The sequence below is a fragment of the Podarcis cretensis genome, assembly GCF_951804945.1.
Source record: "Podarcis cretensis genome assembly, chromosome: 2".
NCBI classification, from domain to species: domain Eukaryota; kingdom Metazoa; phylum Chordata; class Lepidosauria; order Squamata; family Lacertidae; genus Podarcis; species Podarcis cretensis.
Window position 1 is genome coordinate 28,921,412 of NC_137171.1, and position 17,048 is coordinate 28,938,459.

General features: G+C 44.5%; 1 protein-coding gene across 1 annotated transcript in view; it reads left to right on the top strand.

Moving 5' to 3' along the window:
• The first annotated feature begins 193 nt into the window (after positions 1-193).
• SLC38A10 (solute carrier family 38 member 10) overlaps positions 194-17,048 on the top strand; it is an 85,354-nt gene continuing 68,499 nt past the window's right edge. The window contains exons 1-2 of the mRNA XM_079965376.1: positions 194-657; positions 10,321-10,438. Of these exons, the coding sequence (XP_079821502.1) occupies positions 553-657; positions 10,321-10,438 (223 nt within the window). The 5' untranslated portion in view covers positions 194-552. The remainder of the gene's footprint in view (positions 658-10,320; positions 10,439-17,048) is intronic.

The window sequence follows — 17,048 nt, forward strand, 5'->3', positions numbered from 1 at the left end:
ATCCCAGCGCGGTGACTCGCGACGAGAACGGCCACGCCGGGCTGCTCCGGAGGGGCACCGAAACCAGCCAACCACCGCGGCCGTACAGCAAGATCCTCGGCGTCACGCGGGGTGGTTACCATGGCAACCCCGGCCTCTTGCCCCGCCCCTGTCCACGACCAATCCTCCGGGGCCGGTCAGAGCGGTTCAAAAGGAGTTTTGCCTTCTTTCCGTGTTTGTGCCGCTCTAGGCCTCTCGCCCTCTGTGGTTTCTTGCATTCTCTTTTTTCCCCTCGCCCTTTCTTTCGCATCCCGGAAGCGCCAACAGAGCAGGGGAAACGAGGAAGTGTGTGCGACGCGTGAAGCCGGAGCCGGGTTCTGGGGAGAGGAAGGGGGAAGAACTTGACTCCCTGGAGTGTCCCTCTCCCCCCCCCCCACTACCCTCCACACCTTGGTTCTTCCCACGCCACGTCTGTCCCCGGCAACCCCGCCCCCTTGAGTTGAAACAGAGCTGTCAGACCTCACCGCCCACCCTCCAAGAACGGTCCCTCTCCCTGCCTGCCCTCCACCGAGCATGGCTTCCTCCCCTTCCTCTGGTTCCAACTGGGGCCTGATCATGAATATTGTGAACAGCATTGTTGGGGTCAGCGTGCTAACGATGCCCTTCTGCTTTCGACAGGTTAGTCCCGGGTTTGCGCCAAATTCTGCTCCTCCTTTTCTCCTCTGGCTCTCTCTGCCCCGATTACAGGTGATTCTTGATTATGCATCTATGGGAACTGGGGGGAGTCTTTCTGACCCCCGACCCCACTCCCACCCCCGTGCTCAGGGAGTTCCCTCCTCCAACCTCCCCAAATGTCCTCGTGGCAAGGAATCTGCACGTGGCAGGCAGATGCTCAGGGGGTTGTCTTCTGTTGGGAAAGCTGCGCCCTGTGAATATCTGTCTGCAGTCAGTCTGTCGGAAAGGCAAAAGAGCTCAGCCAGAAATAAAGCTGGGAATCCTACAGGTGGTTCTGCTGCCACACCAAGCAAAGCCACTTCACCTGATTTTGTTGGTTGCCTAAGAGGGAAAGTTGCTCTTTCACTTAGTCCACTGACTTTCTGTCCTCCTTCCTTTTATGCTAATAACTCTGCCCCCCTTTTTTTGCTTATGTTCTCACGTTTTACTTACTAATTTCATTTAAAAATTGCTTTCTGCTAACTGAACCTAACTTTGCATTCCCATTCATCTTTTCCCTTATTCTCACTTGGCTTGATAGTTACAGGCTTGCACTTATTGTTGAGAAAAGCCAGTTTTAGATGAGTTCGGATCAGTTGTTTGCCTTATACTGTAGTGTATTATTGATGGTTGTTTATATTGTAGAAGGTTGTTTATAATATGCAGGTTAAGTTTTATGACCTGAGTGACCATGTTTTGTTGACGCTTGCTGAGTACTGACACAAGAGGGGTACTTTGCAGACTGTTTAGGACAACACTTGTGGTTTAGCCTATTTATTCTTAGTTTGCTTTTTAAAAATCCTGTTACAGTGGTACCTCGGGTTAAGTACTTAATTCGTTCCAGAGGTCCGTTCTTAACCTGAAACTGTTCTTAACCTAAAGCACCACTTTAGCTAATGGGACCTGCCGCCATGCCGCCACAGCACGATTTCTGTTCTCATCCTGAAGCAAAGTTCTTAACCTGAGGTAATATTTCTGGGTAAGCGGAGTCTGTAACCTGAAGCATATGTAACCCGAGGTACCACTGTATTCTTCATCTTCAAGACATCTATCCCACAATAAAGATTTCAGAAAGAATACAAAATGAGACATGTAACAAAATGTTGCAGTGTGGTGACCTCCTGTTCAGGGTGCCTGCCAGCCATGCTGCCTTCCTTCATACTGTACTGCATTCTATTTGTTGTTGTTTTCTCTCTCTCTCTCTCTCTCTCTCTCCCCTCCTGTTTTTCTGCCCACTGAGTATCCTCAGTCCTTATAGGGTTATTATGGGGTTTCCCCTCCCTTAGGTTTTCTTTGACAAATATTTTTGTACTTCTACAATCATTGGCATTCCCCAGTTCTTCTGAGTTCTTCCTCTTGTGTGTGGATGGTGCTGTTTTGCCTACCTAAAGATAGACTCAAAATGAGTTCACCATTAGCAGAGCTATGTCTGAGAGAGCTTTTCTCATCATGGCAACTCTAAAGTTATTTTAACTTTTGCATAATAGTTCCCTTGCCTTGTCTATCTTGTCTATTTCAGATGGACCTTTGCAGTGGTGGCTCTCCATGTATGGAATGCTTTCCCTATGGAGGCTCACCTGGTGCTATCTTTATCTATTTTTTGGCGCCAGTCAAAAAAAACCCCTTCTCACATGGACTTTTGGCCCTTAATTTGAAGGGGTATTTGTGGCCTCTTTTAATGGGGCAGGATCTTTTAAGACCTGTCTTTTATTTATATAGATGCATTTTGTTTAAGTTTTTATTGATTGTGTTTATTTCAATTGGGTTTAGTATTTCTATTGTGTCCATACGTCACTTGGAACCATGTCCATGAGTAAAGCAATGTTGGACATTGTACTGAAGTTTTTCCGCACATGTATAACTTGTTTGGCAGGCACAAAAATGTCACAGAATTGAGGAACGTAGGTGTTCAAATAGTTCCTGTGTTGAAGAGTGGCAGGAAAGCCACTTCACCCACTCCCTATTAAAGCCATCCTGCATCTCTGCATGGTAGCCCTTGTTTCTGATCTCCCCCTTCTCCTGCCAGGTCTCAGGGATGTGGGTTGAGGTTGTCTCTCAGGTAGTTGGGGTAGCAGGGTTAGGGATTTTGCTGCTACCTTACATGTGGGGGTGGCAATCAGGTCTTCCTGAGTTCCTGGATTCATTCTTCTGTATCTTTTATTGCCTGCATTGGTTGTGCCTGCTGTTGTTTTGCTTATTGTTCCAGTTACTTTTGAGGTTGAATCCTCCTCATTGGACAGTCTGGGAGGCAGGTTGTGGCTTCCCCCCCAGTAATAAGTTCCATGCTCTGCCTGTTGAGTCCTGGATGAGGCACCATCCCTATATACCACACTGTGTATAACTAGGGACACGGGTGGTGCTGTGTATTAAACCACAGAGCCTAGGGCTTGCCGATCAGAAGCTTGGCGGCTCGAATCCCCGTGATGGGGTTAGCTCCCATTGCTTGGTCCCAGCTCCTGCCAACCTAGCAGTTTGAAAGCACATCAAAGTGCAAGTAGATAAATAGGTACCGCTCCGGCGGGAAGGTAAACGGCGTTTCCGTGCGTTGCTCTGGTTCGCCAGAAGCGGCTTAGTCATGCTGGCCACATGACCCGGAAGCTGTACACCGGCTCCCTCGGCCAGTAAAGCGAGATGAGCGTCGCAACCCCACAGTTGTCCGCGACTGGACCTAATGGTCAGGGGTCCCTTTACCTTTACACTATAACTGGGGAGAGTGATCAGCCTCCCCTTCCACAGACAGTTGCATGTGCACTGCATTTGCAGCTTGCAGGGACCTATAACCAACTTCTGCTCCTTGCACTCTTTAAATAAAACTTTTACGTGCTTCGGGGGTATATTGTATATGTGTATTATTATACAGGATTGAACTTCCTAATTTGGTACAGAAATTGTTCTAGTAGACAAAGACATAAGAAGAGTCATGCTGCCTTAGACCAGAGGTCCATTTTCTTTAGCATCCCTCTTCTCACAATGTGCAACTGGGTGCCTTTGGGATGCACACATAGAGGACATAACGGTGATATCCCTTTCCTTTTTGTTCTTCCCTGGCAATTGGTGTTCAGTGGGATACTGCCTCTGAACCAGGAGATTCCGTACACCACAACTCACAGGTGTCTAGCACTGTTGTTCTAACTAGAACTAAGGGTTATTGGTTGAGATCCTCCGAACTTTCAGAACAGCCTGTAATTGTGGTATCCAGTCTCAGTGGCATCGAAGTGGTCCCTTCCCCTTGAGCTTTTGTCAGAGTTCCTAAGCTGCTGAATGCTCAGTTTTCCTGTTAAGACTAAGTTCTGTTTCTGAATTGGAAAGGCACAGCTGGTGTTGGCTGTTCAGGTTTTACACCTGCCACTTGCAAGGTAATGGTCGGCATCTCTCTTTACAAGCACAAAGAGTTCTACAATTTGTCCATTTAGGTTTTGTTCACAGAATCCAGTCTGATCATGCCTCTGTGAATGACTTCCAAACTTTTTAAAGAAAAACCTTGAATGGAGTTATATATTTAGGATCTACCTGTAATCTCACCTTCTTTCTCTGGAAGTTGGATACCTTCCCCATAGCTTTCAGTATTATTTTGATCCCTATATCTCTTGCCAGCCAGCTTTCTGATGATCCACCCGCCTAGGGCGTGCAGCATGTTGGCAAATAACCATCGGTGGTTGGCTTCTGAATTGGATTAACCTTGGGTGGTGTTTGCTTTATTTGATAGGTATTTATTTATACAGAGCATTTTTACCCAGTCCTTTAGCCAAAGAGGCCCTCAGAGCAGCTTATAAAATTTGACAGCTAGATAATTATTGCCCCATTTTTGCTGGGGTCACAATTAGGCTTGTTAGTTGCTTGTTACCCTGAAGTCTCCAGTGGCTCAGTAGAGCCTGAGGCTCTTAATCTCAGGGTTGTAGGTTCAAGTGACAGATTCCTGCATTGCAGGGGGTTGAACTAGATGACCCTAGTGGTGCCTTCCAACTGTACAAGTCTATGATTCTGTGATAAACATAGAATGGGATTCAACTAAGTTGTTGCATGTGTGGAACCTGGTCTGCTTGCAGAACAGGACTTTCCCCCCTTGCCCACATCTTCTAAATCTGATCTGGAGGTCTGTGGGATAATCTAGAACAGAAGTAGAAGAAGAAGAGTTTGAATTTGATATCCCGCTTTATCACTACCCTAAGGAGTCTCAAAGCGGCTCACATTCTCCTTTCCCTCCCTCCCCCACAACAAACACTCTGTGAGGTGAGTGGGGCTGAGAGACTTCAGAGAAGTGTGACTGGCCCAAGGTCACCCAGCAGCTGCATGTGGAGGAGCGGGGATGCGAACCCGGTTCTCCAGATTGCAAGACTACCACTCTTAACCACTACACCGCACTGGCTCTTAAACAGGTTTAAGGAGTGCCTGGTGGGAGGAGAAGGGAGAAAGTACTGTTGCATGAATGGGCTTTGTTCCAACCAATTGGTCCTACATTGAATTTCTCCCATAGATATATTGTACCAGTAAAAGAAAAATCATACAAAACATCTACCATTAAAATACACACACACACACACACACACACACACACAAATAGCCACAGGAAGCTTTGGCAGCACACTAATACAGACCATATTATTGCAGTTTATCAAAAGTTAGGTTTGAGAGCTAAGTTTTTGGGGGGCATTGGAAAGATGTCAGTGAAGTTGCCAGGTGGACATTGCTGGGAAGAGCTTTCCACAGATGGGGAGCCACAACTGAAAAGGCCCCATCCTTTGTCATCATCATCATCCCAAAGTCTTTCAGAGGTGGGACCTGGAGAACGTTGGGAATCTGAGGTGAGATACCCACATAGTGGAAGTTTCCCCCAGTTCCAGTCACCATACAGAGGCATCTTAAGATCCAAAATAGTTTACTGCTGCAGAAGATCAGGCTTCAGTAAATCAGTTCTGGACATTGGTATATACATACAGCCTGTAGGCTTTGCAGATACAGATACATGCGAGTATAAAGTATTTCTGTTGCTCCAGCAATTCAAGATGTAACACAGATTCCAACTCACTTCTAAGACTGACACACGACAGACCCACTGACTGACTCATGAGCTAATGTGTCCTGCTCACTTATATAGATGGCACTGGGCCATTGCCATAGCAACTGGCTTGGATGACCTTGAACCTGTTGACTTATCTCATACATGGGGTGATTTGTGCTCATGAATAACCCCTTCTTCCATGTCCAGTTCCTCCGACAGAGAAGGGTATGAGAATAAGATCTAAGGGTCAAGGTAGGTTTCATATTGGGAGAGGTTTTGCAGAAGACATTGAGGTCCTGAACTGGGCTTAGAAGTGTACAGGCAACCAGTATAGTTGCAATAGAACTGATGTTATATGAACTGTTTGCCCCAAAGCTGACAACAGTCAGGCAGCCACATTCTGCACTAATTGAAGCTTCCGAAATGCTTCCAAAGGCAGCCCACAAGTAAAGCGCATTGCAGTATAGAAGACATGACACACAAGGAAAAGGGGCTGGGAGGAGAGGTGGAAAAAAGCAGGCTCAGACAGCAGTTCTTAAAGTTATGTTTTATTTATCTTCTGTGGTGTTCCCATTGCACTTTAAGAGCTATTTTTGTTCTCTGAACTTGCATCTTGGCTCTCCACTCAAAGTCGCTTGATTTTGTACCTGCAATGTAAAATGGTCAGCTTTACAGTGTACTGCCGAGGATGGAGCTGCCCTAAAGACAGTTTGGAAACTCCAGTATGTGCAGATCATGACAGCGGCAGTGAGAATTTTGACTAGGGCAACCAGCTGGAATCACTGGTGTTAAAAGATCTTAACTTGGCTGCCTGTGAGTTTCTGGGCTGAATTTCAGGTGCTGGTATTGACCTATAAAGTCCTTGATGACTTGTGGTCCTGGTGTCTGAACAGAACATGCCCTTAGATCTGGGGATGGGGGGGGGAAGACCCTTCCTGTCCCACCGTTGGGGGTGATGCATCATATGATGACATGGGATAGGGCCTTCCTTGTAGTGATGTTCCAGTTACGGAATCCCCACCCCCACCCCTGAGATATGCCAGGCACTGATTCGTTTGACACTCCTTAGTACAGTGGTGTCCAGACTTTTTTCAAAGAGGGCCAGATTTGATGAAGTGAAGGGCCAAGGGGCCAACCAAAGTTCTTGACCTTTTTTTAGTATTTTACCCCAAAGTTGTTGAGCTTTTTTTTAGGGTTGAAGTTGTTAAGGTTTTTGTAGGAAATAAGGTGTCACAGGGGCAGGACCAGATTAGGCCCCCAAAGCAGACTTTGGACATGCCTGCCTTAGTACAAAGCTAAAATCTGTATTTTTGCCCAGGCTCCTGTGCAATATTAGGTTTTACAATAATTGATATATATTTAATTTAGTTTGATCTGTTTTTCTAGAATTATTTGAATGTCAATTAGGCTAAAAACTATTTTGAAATAAAGCAGAAAAATAATAGGAGGAATTTGACATCTCGCTCCTGGTTCCATCAGGTCAAGCATTTTGGCTTGCCAGGAGCAACAATCCTCTCACTACTCCACTCAATGCACTGGTTTGGTCATGGTTCTGACCTCCTGCAGCCAATTTTGTGTGGAGAATGCAAAGATGGGGGAAGTGCTATTGATCAAGTGAAAGTCTTTGCACAGGGCTTCAGTTGCCGTGACTCATTAGGTGAATCCCGCCCAATTTAATACTGAAGCTACATAGGATTTTATTCAAACTTAACTTGTTAAGCGTGTGGTGCTGGGGTGAGCTCCCGTTGCTGGACTTAACTGTCAGGGGTCCTTTACCTTTAACTTGTTAAGCTATGAATGGCAAGAAAGTTATTCTTTTGTGAAAGCTGGAAGTCTGCATATGCTAACAAGAACCCACAGGCTTTTTTTAAAAAAGATCCTTAGCAGTTTCAGCAGTCTCTGGTTGACTTATGATTCATGATCCCTACATAAAGTCAAATTTTGATATGAAACAATACATAACAGAGTAAGTTATGTTTAGAAAAATGGAAGAATATCAGCACCATCCTCTGTGTGTTTACTCGAAAGCAAGTCCTACTTAGTTTAATTGGATTTGCTCCTAAGTAAGTATGCATAGTTTTAGAACACAAGCTTTTTGTGACCAGAAACTAAACTTGCTGAATGCCTTTCCTAAGCTGCTAAGCAAATTGATAACCTGATATTACTTATTCAAGTAACTTTTGGAAGAGATTCCAAACCCTCCAAACCTTTGCATCAGAAGGTTCCAATCAATCAAGATGTTTAGCTGTTGGTTAGTTCCATCTTTTTCCCAACAGATGGCATTAGCATATAGCAAAGCAAAACACTTGAGTCATTTAAGTAGGTCCGTTAACAGATGGTACCAATGATGTCGTTATATTTTTCTCTTGCAGAGAGATCTGCATCAGGGTACTCTTGCTGGAATATTTGACTAGTCAAATAATAAACATGGTTCTTTGATCAGAAAATAGCAGCTGAGTTGTCAGTTGAAAATAGCAGCTGCCATCTTCGGCTTTAACCCTGGACTGACTGAGAAATAGACTGTTTACCAGATTTTTGACATTCCCAGTATCTGTGAATATACGACATGTTGTATATAATGTCTGAAGGCAAGTGATAGCCTGAGAGTATGCTTCTTTGCAATGAATGTCTGTGCCTTCCTTCTTACATTCATTGTATCCATGGGTTTCTCTCCCCACAGGGGAGGAAAAGATTTAAACTCCTGGCATGATCATGGTCTGAATGCCCCAAGAGGTGACTTAGTCCTTCAGTCTAATACTGTAACCATCCCAGAGCCTTCTGTAGGTTCTCCCCCCCCCCCACTTTAAATAAACCTTGTGCTTTGTTGTGAACTTTTTGCAATTTAGAAATAATAAAGCTCCCTTACAATTCCATTTCCCATTCTTACCTACAAATTCCTCAGATTAAAATGAATGAGCAAGGTAGAAATAGGTAAAGATGCAAGTGCAAACAGGGTCTGATGAGCCTAAAAAGAAAAGCGATGCCAATATAATAGAGCTTAAACCAGCCAAAAAGTGCATAGGAAATAAATGCACCGCTGTGTAAGGAACTGTGGCCATGTTGCAATACGTTAAGGACCTTAAGAAGAGAGAAAATATATATTGGGAAGGCGAGACGGGTAGTAGAAGAGCTGTTAGGCGTGTCCACATCTCCTCCTTAGGAAGCACAGGCCCTTTCTTCCTAAGGTGTATCAGAGGTCGTACTTTTAAGACTGGTGTTGCTAGTGGTACTTCATAGTGCTTGCGTCTGTTTTGAGCCACATAGACAGATGCCCCTGCTGGTAAAAGAGACGCAGGTGTCGGTCATCGGACACTCGGAGGCATAGTTGATTTTTCAGTGCTGGACTTAACGGGAGTTAGGAACTGCTGGTAGTAATTAAGTCTTTGTGGTTGTAAAAGTGCTTACCACCAAATGATATGTGGTTATGCACATGAACATCTGGTCACAGATGCTTTCCCAATGCACGGCAGCGCTTGTTAACAGATGCTGCTAATAGATTGTGGTACTTGGTTGCACGAATGACCTGATGGAAAATCACAGTAGTAGGATACTAACTCCAGTATAACTTCTGCCCAGAAAGGTCTGTGTGTGTAGCCTTTGTTTCAGCAGGCCCTGGGAGACAAGGGCTTGCTTATCCTGTGTCACCTGCTTCCACCGAATCCTGGAAATGGCAATGACTTCCTTTATTTTGTGGGGACACACACACACAAAACAATTGACCTGTGGCAGTGTTTTTGAGAGACCTTTGGAAGGCTCTGGGGTTCTTGTTGGTTGGTCCAACCTCACAGCTGCCAACTGATGTCAATAAGCCTTCCCTTGAGAAAGTAGCCCTTTGCCGCTATTTACGTTTTAAGGCTTCTCAGAGCAGGACATTGGTTTGTTATGCCCACAGTTGCCAGCAACTCCAAAGCTACAACTCAGAACAAATAGCAGCTGTGATTAAAGTTTAGCACCACTTGTTCCTGCAGAGTCATGCATTGTTTTCAATAAACGCTCAGCCATTCATGTTCTCTCTCTCTCCCCCTCCTTTCTCTGAGCTCCTTCCGTTTGCTTCCTCTACAAATACGTCCAGAGAGGGAGCCAGCACAATGCTTTCCGGGACAGGTAGCTAACAGGGTAATTTATGTTTGCGCTGTAAGTGGGTAGTACAGCCAGTAACACCTCTGCAGAGGAGTTCAAACTCCTGGATCAACAGCATGCTAACTTGTTTAACATGAATCTGGTAGGAGCTTGAGACAGATCACTGTTCTGGAATATGCCCAGAAAATGTCACAACAGCAGGGCATGTAGTCTTGTTCCCTTCCATAAATTGCTCTGGTTTCCTTTTCCAGGCAAGGAGGTGCTGCAACCGAGCCATTTAGTAAACAGGTGGCTGCTCTATGTCTTCTGCCATAAACTGTGTGTGTGAATAAAATTGAACTCGTACGTCACATTTTGGCTGACTGCTGTTCAGAGGCAGGGGATCTCCCTTAACAGACTAGTGTGTGGCTGCAAACATCCCAGGCAGCCTCTAGGTGCTATGGGACAGCAATAAGAATGCATGAAATAAGAGTTGTGGGGGGGGGGGAGAGGAGGGGGGGGGGAGAGTGCTTATTATTCACCCAGCGCTTTTATTTCCTCCTTTCTAGTGTGGCATCTTTCTGGGAGCTCTGCTGCTTATTTTCTGCTCTTGGATGACTCATCAATCCTGTATGTTCCTAGTGAAATCGGCCAATCTCAGCAAACGCAGGACCTATCCTGGACTAGGTGAGCATGGTCTACAGGGGGCAAGGGTGATTTTATGCCTTGCTTTTTACTCCCATCTTCCTAATTTACGGCACTCATACTGGTTGCAGCTGAATTATTCACAGTATTCCAGGGTAGGCTTGTTTCTCTCCTCCTTTCTGTAATAGCAGCTGGTAGCAGAAACATTTAACTCTTTGAAGATGACGCCAAACTGCTTTGACTGCACAATCCAGGAAGATAATGGTGCAAACGTGTGCTCTTAAGGGAGAGAGCTGGCATGACGGGTGTCTCTGGAATAAGTTATTGGTCTCTTCCCAAAAACCACTCACTTTCCCTGCCCAGCATGCTGCCGAGGACATTGGGTTCTGCCAGTAGAAAGCCTGGCATGGACTGTGGGCTCCTTGGATCGTGTGCTTGCGGCAGCACAACGGGAAGGTCAGGGGAAACAGTGTACAAAGTTCTAAGCAGCCAAGAAAACCGAAACATCTGCAAGATTCATGTGTGGGTTTCTGGCAAGGCCCGCCAGCCCTCTTCCTCATAGCTTGTCTGCTGTGCCTTGGCGCCAGGATCTCCATCTATTTTTGACCTCTCCTCCGATTCCCAAGGATTTGGGTGGGGGAGGAGATGCTCGGAGAGGGCTGAAGATTTAAGCCTTTCTGATTGGTATGTGTCATCTTGTTGGAAAACAAAGCTGGGTAGAATAGCCCCTCTTGGGCTTTCTTAAAAGCGGCTGCTCCAGGAACAGAAACTCTGCCATACCCCATTCTAAGTTTGCCTCTTGCAGAGGTGGGATTTGTCCCTCGGGGTGGCAGAGGTGAAAGACTCTCATGGCAGGACATGCTGTTTTCTGCCCTCCCACAGCCATAACCCCATCTTGCGTTTCCTGAGTTGCCTCTTGGGGAGTCAGAGTGGGGAATTGGCTGGTCTCCCTGCCTGCAAAGGATTTAAAGAAATGTGCAGTCTCCTTAGTGACTGTTGACAGATGGATACCCTCAGTTCCTCTGTTGCCTGAGGCTCCTTCATTTAGCTGCACAGCACAGCCACTGCAAAATATGTCTATTGGTAACAACAGAAATTAGAAAATTCGTGTAGTCCTGAAGGTTAAAGCCTTTCTACAAAAGATATGCTTTATTATAACTGCTCTCTCTCTCTCTTTTGGCAGGGTAGGGTTAAGGAGGCGAAAGGAACGGGGAGTCAGACATAGCTCTTTCTCCCTCTCGCCAGATGCCCACAGCCCTTGATTTCCCCCTTCTGTGTTACAATAAGTCTTTGTACACTCCTCCTACTTTGCCTGAATACAGAGAGTCCTCTTCACCTTGGAGTGTCTCCCAGGAAGAAGAGGTTCCCTTCCCTTTCAAAAAAAACCAACAACAACCAAAAAACCTAAGCAGCTTAGATACACAGAAGGGCTAGTAAATGCTTCCAAACTTTTTGGCACACAAACATTGCTGCGGAAAGAAATGGCTTCCCTTTTCTGCCCGCCTTTGCCCTGGGAGAGATGCCATCAGCCCAGAGCAAGGGAGAGTGCCTGGGAAAAAGGCATCCTCTGCCCCGGGGAAGGCTGGGCCACCGCCGCCACAGTCATCCTAATGCATCAAGGTTGAGCAGCTACACACAGCAGCCTTTGTCGCTGGCTTTCTTCTACACCGGTCCAGCTGCAAGAGATCCTGGCAGAGCCCATGCCGATTCTGTGGGAGGCTTTGGCAGCTTTGAGGGACGCAGGAAAGTTTTACAAATCAACTTAATCTAAGCAGTGTCTTCCGGAAGAGCATTCAAAGCCTTGGCTACAAAAGCCAAAGTGGCAGAGGAACAATAGGAATAAACACCTCTAAATGTTGTTTGGGAGCGAGAGACGGGGTGGGCGGAGGAACTCTAGATGTCTGTCAAGTCCGGCAAATCAATAGCATTTGTCTCTGAGAAACGAAGCAGCAATGTTGTCACTGTTTTTAAATTATATACTGTTGTTTGTGGCTGTAATTTTTCTCGGGCTTTGATAGGATCGTTTAAAGCAAAGGAGCTAATGCTTTTCACTCAGAATTGTTTATTTTCTTGATGTAGATGGTAGAAGTAATTCCACGGAAAGGACATAAGCACAGCCTCACTTGGTCTCGTTGTGCCCCATCTATGTAAGCTTCAGGGATGCTGGTGCTGGGAGGGCAGCTCTTGGCTCTGCTGCCCCTCCACAAAAGGGATTTGCTTTATATTTCAATTTTATTTAAAACCTTGTTTTAAATTTGTAATGATAATGAATAAGCTTACTGTTCTCAAGTGTGCTCTGAAGTGTCTACAAACAATACACACACACACACACACACACACACACTCACACAGTCGTACCTTGGTTGACGAGTGCCTTGCAACTCGAATGTTTTGGCTCCCAAACACTGCAGACCCAGAAGTGAGTGTTCCAGTTTGCGAACGTTTTTTGGAACCCGAACGTCCAACGTGGCTCGTCTTGGTTTCTGAACATTTTGGAAGTCGAACAGACTTCTGGAACGGATTCCGTTCGACTTCCGAGGTACCACTGTATATATAAAAGCTTTATTACATATTGGGAATAATACTATACATGACTGTAGTATTCTGTATTCTGGTACACTCCTACCCCAATATTATGTAGTAGTAATAAATTGGGAAATACACTAATATCTGCTTGATGCCTTTGAATTAGGCAGGGTTAAATATTTAAATACACAAGACTATAGGTAAAAATATTTCATCCACTGCTATTCTCTATTGGTTGTTGGGCTACTGAGACATTACACAAGAATTTGGATACAGTGGTGCCTCGCAAGACGAAAATAATCCGTTCCGCGAGTCTCTTCCTCTAGCAGTTTTTTCGTCTTGCGAAGCATCCCTATTAGCGGATTAGCGCTATTAGCGGCTTAGCGGCTATTAGCGGCTTAGCGGCTTAGAAAAAGGGGGGGGAAGGGAAAAGACTCGCAAGACGTTTTCGTCTTGCGAAGCAAGCCCATAGGGGAATTCGTCTTGAGAAGCGCCTCGAAAAACGGAAAACCCTTTCATCTAGCGGGTTTTTCGTCTTGCGAGGCATTCATATTGCGGGGCACCACTGTATCTGCAAAGTTTGCAAAGTTAAGAGAGGAGATGTAATCCCAACTCCTGAAGGAGGGTACTGGGTGGACACTTGATTGTTGTTCTAACTACTACAGGATCTTGGCTGAAAGCCATTTTGTCTACATACTTAGTGTTTATGAAGGTATACTGGGTCTCACGTGTTCTCTGTAAGAATGTTGTGTGCACTATAATGCTCTGGTTTCATTTTCATAAACATTCAGATATGGATGAGACCTATGGTAGACGGAAGCTGAGGTCAGTTTGTTTGTCTTGCAAGAGCATCTGACTGAATTCCATACAGAAAAATAATTCCCTCTGTGTAGAAAACTGGCATAGAGCTAGCTAGAACCTTTACCCCTGATGTTCTAGTTTTCTGCATGAAGGGAATATTTTATATGGAATTATGGAAAAGCATTCCATCACTTGAGCCCTGTCCTTCAGCCAAGACCCAGATTTATTTATTTTTCATCTGTTTAATTAGACTAGAGAGAGGGACTGGCTGTTCATAAATGGTTGACATGCTCACTGTGGAAAGTGGAGAATCTCCCATTTGGATCCTGACTGCAGTTTAGCTGCATACTTATAAATACATATTTATAGGTTTAATTTATCTGATATCTGTTTAATAATCTGTCTCAACGTAGGAAATCTAAAACATCTACTCATTGCCTCATTTTAGAACACCCAAAGACACTGATAGTTTAATATCTTAGGCCTATACCAGTCTTGAAACATTTCCGTATCTATCATTATATAAATTAGAGAGCTGGTTTGATTTGGTAGATAGAACAACTGGTCTTGGATCTAGAGGGCCCAAATCCAGATTCTGGCTCTGCAATGGATTTATTAAATGGCCTTGGGCAAGTTACTTGTCTCAGCCTTCATTCCTCATTTGTAAGGTGAGAATAATGACCTTTTTATTGAGGAGGAGTGTAATAAGGATTGTCAAGTCCTTTGTGTACTAAAGGACTGCATAACAATAATATATAACGTAATGAGGTTATTTCTTTTTAAAAAAATATTTTTTATTAGATTTTCCATCAAAAAAACATTTTTACAAAGTTATACATCCATTTTTAATTTAAACCCTTTTTTCCAGAACTTCCCTCAGCTTGTCTGATAATTTTCCGTTTTTTTTTAATCTTCGTCTCACATTTCCCAATATTATATTGCACTCAGATACTCTTAATCACATCATATTTTTTAAACAATATTTCTAACAGTAATTTCACAGAGCTTCTTGAAAGCCAACAAACGTTATTTGCTCATCACAGAAATTTTTGATATACTCTGTAAATTTTTTCCAGTCCTCGGAGAATCTCTGGTCACGTTGGTTCCTAATTCTCCCCGTCAATCTGTCCATTTCTGTGTATTCCATCAGTTTCATCCTCCATTCTTCTTTCGTGGGCATCTCTTCCTGTTTCCATTTCTGTGCCAGCAAAATTCTGGCTGCTGTTACTGCATACAAAACTAATTTCACATCTTTTTTACTAATTTCATTATCCAGTATTCCCATTAAGAAAGCTTCTGGTTTTTTAACAAAAAGTATATTTCAACATTTTCTTTAACTCATTATAGATCATCTCCCAGAAGCTTTTTACCTTCTTACTTTCCCACCACATATGGTAAAATGTTCCTTCTGTCTCCTTACACTTCCAACATTTATTACACACTTTATATATTTTACCCAATTTTACTGGTGTTATATACCCCCCAACCCCCTACTGTTTGGGTTTGCTTTGCTATGGGGGGGGGGGGGCGCTTGTTGCGTCACATGCTGTTTTCACCCCTGCCGGTACATAGTCAGTTGTCTTCTGACACTGATGACATGCCAGATTAAAATATGAAATGCTGATGGTCCTGCCTACGCATAGATGAATGGGATTCATTTGCAAACTTACAGTAAATTTTCAGCCTGCTTTATTGCTTAAAGCTTAAGCCCAGGTATCTATTTTTCTTTTCCCGGCAAAATAAGCCATTTATTCCCGTATACCGGTGGGAAAGTGAGTTATAAATAACTCCTCCCACCAGTGGCCTTCTCATGTAAGCAGTGCCTGTGGAAGATCTCAGTGGCTCCTTCTGTAAAAGGGGTGTGCTGGAAACAAGAAATCTGTTTTCACAGAAGTACCCACTGCAGTCTTGTGCAAGGATGTCTGCACTCAGCATGCAAATAGACCACTTTTGCAAGCATCCCCCCCCCATATATTGGTCAGCTCAGGTAGTGCATGGACCAACTCTGAGTAAGCGTGACTTTTTCAAAACCCTCTGCTGAGTGAATGACTGAGTCAGCATTTTGATCCAGTATTCCTCAGTCCGTGTTTTGCAATTGTTTCAAGGCTTGTTCTCTAATCCTCGTCAAGCAAGAGTTCCTATTGTGGGCTGCCTCTGCCAGTTCTTTGGCGGTAGTTGGGCACAATTTCTTACCGGGATTCTTGAGGGTAGCTCAGTCAGTAGAGCACGAGACTCTTAATCTCAGGGTTGTGGGTTCGAGCCCCACATTGGACATAAGATTCCTGCATTGCAGGGGGCTGGACTAAATTATCCTTGGAGTCCCTTCTAACTCTGATTCTGTAGGCAGAAAAGAAAAAATCGCAAGCACTTTCCTCAGACCTGGCCAGAGGATGTGGGCTGTGAAATTAGAACAGTTAACAGCAGCCCAAAGTAAAAAGGAGAACACCTTGGTAACCAAACTTCCTGCTCTTAGATCCAGGTAGTTGGAGCCAGCCAAGCAACCTGTCTCTTGTAGCTAGGTTGGGCTTGCTTCAAAGGGAGCTTTTGAAAGAAATTTGAAGGAAGTGTTTCCCCCCTCCTTCCCCACCTCTGAGGTATCTTGAGCCTGAAGGGGGTAGTTTCATTCCGCAGTTGCTTGACTCAACAGATGGATCCCAAATCTGTTGTTTAATTGATCCATTTTAATTGAAAATCTGCTTTAAAAAACAATCAATCAATCAATCAATCTATTTCTAAGGCGGCATTATCTTTGAGCCTTCCATTGGAGAAGGATACGCCCTTTCTGTTGTCCTTATTCCCCTTTCTGTTGTCCTTATCCCTTATTTTATTACATCCTTGCGCTTGGGCAGCTGATCCTTTTTTATTTTCTTTTTTCTTTGCTGTTTTTGTATGTGCAGATTTCACCAAGAAAACATGCACATTGTGCGAGCCGAGGGGCTGAAATGCCTGTTGCCTTCTGTAAACATTTCACATGAATGTGTGGCATTAGTAAGAGGCCCAGGTTAAAAAAGGTTCTCTCCCTCAGAACCGGAGGTGGCAATTTCCCTCTTATCCCCATAGTAAAACGCCTTTTGAAAATACAAGCTGAGCTTTCCAGAGGAATGGTGATTTCAAGGATGCCGGTTGCTTTGTGCTGCGAGCGGTGACCAGTGTATGAAATGAAAAAGAAATCTCTTGGTCAAATCCCTTTGGTGTGGGTTGTGAATCATGGATATTCTCAGGGTGGCTGCACATTCTGGGCACCATCTCAATCCTCCCGTCAGCGGCACAAAGTGGTTCAGTCATAATGGAGAAGGAAGGAATAAAAATGGGGACTTGATTGAAA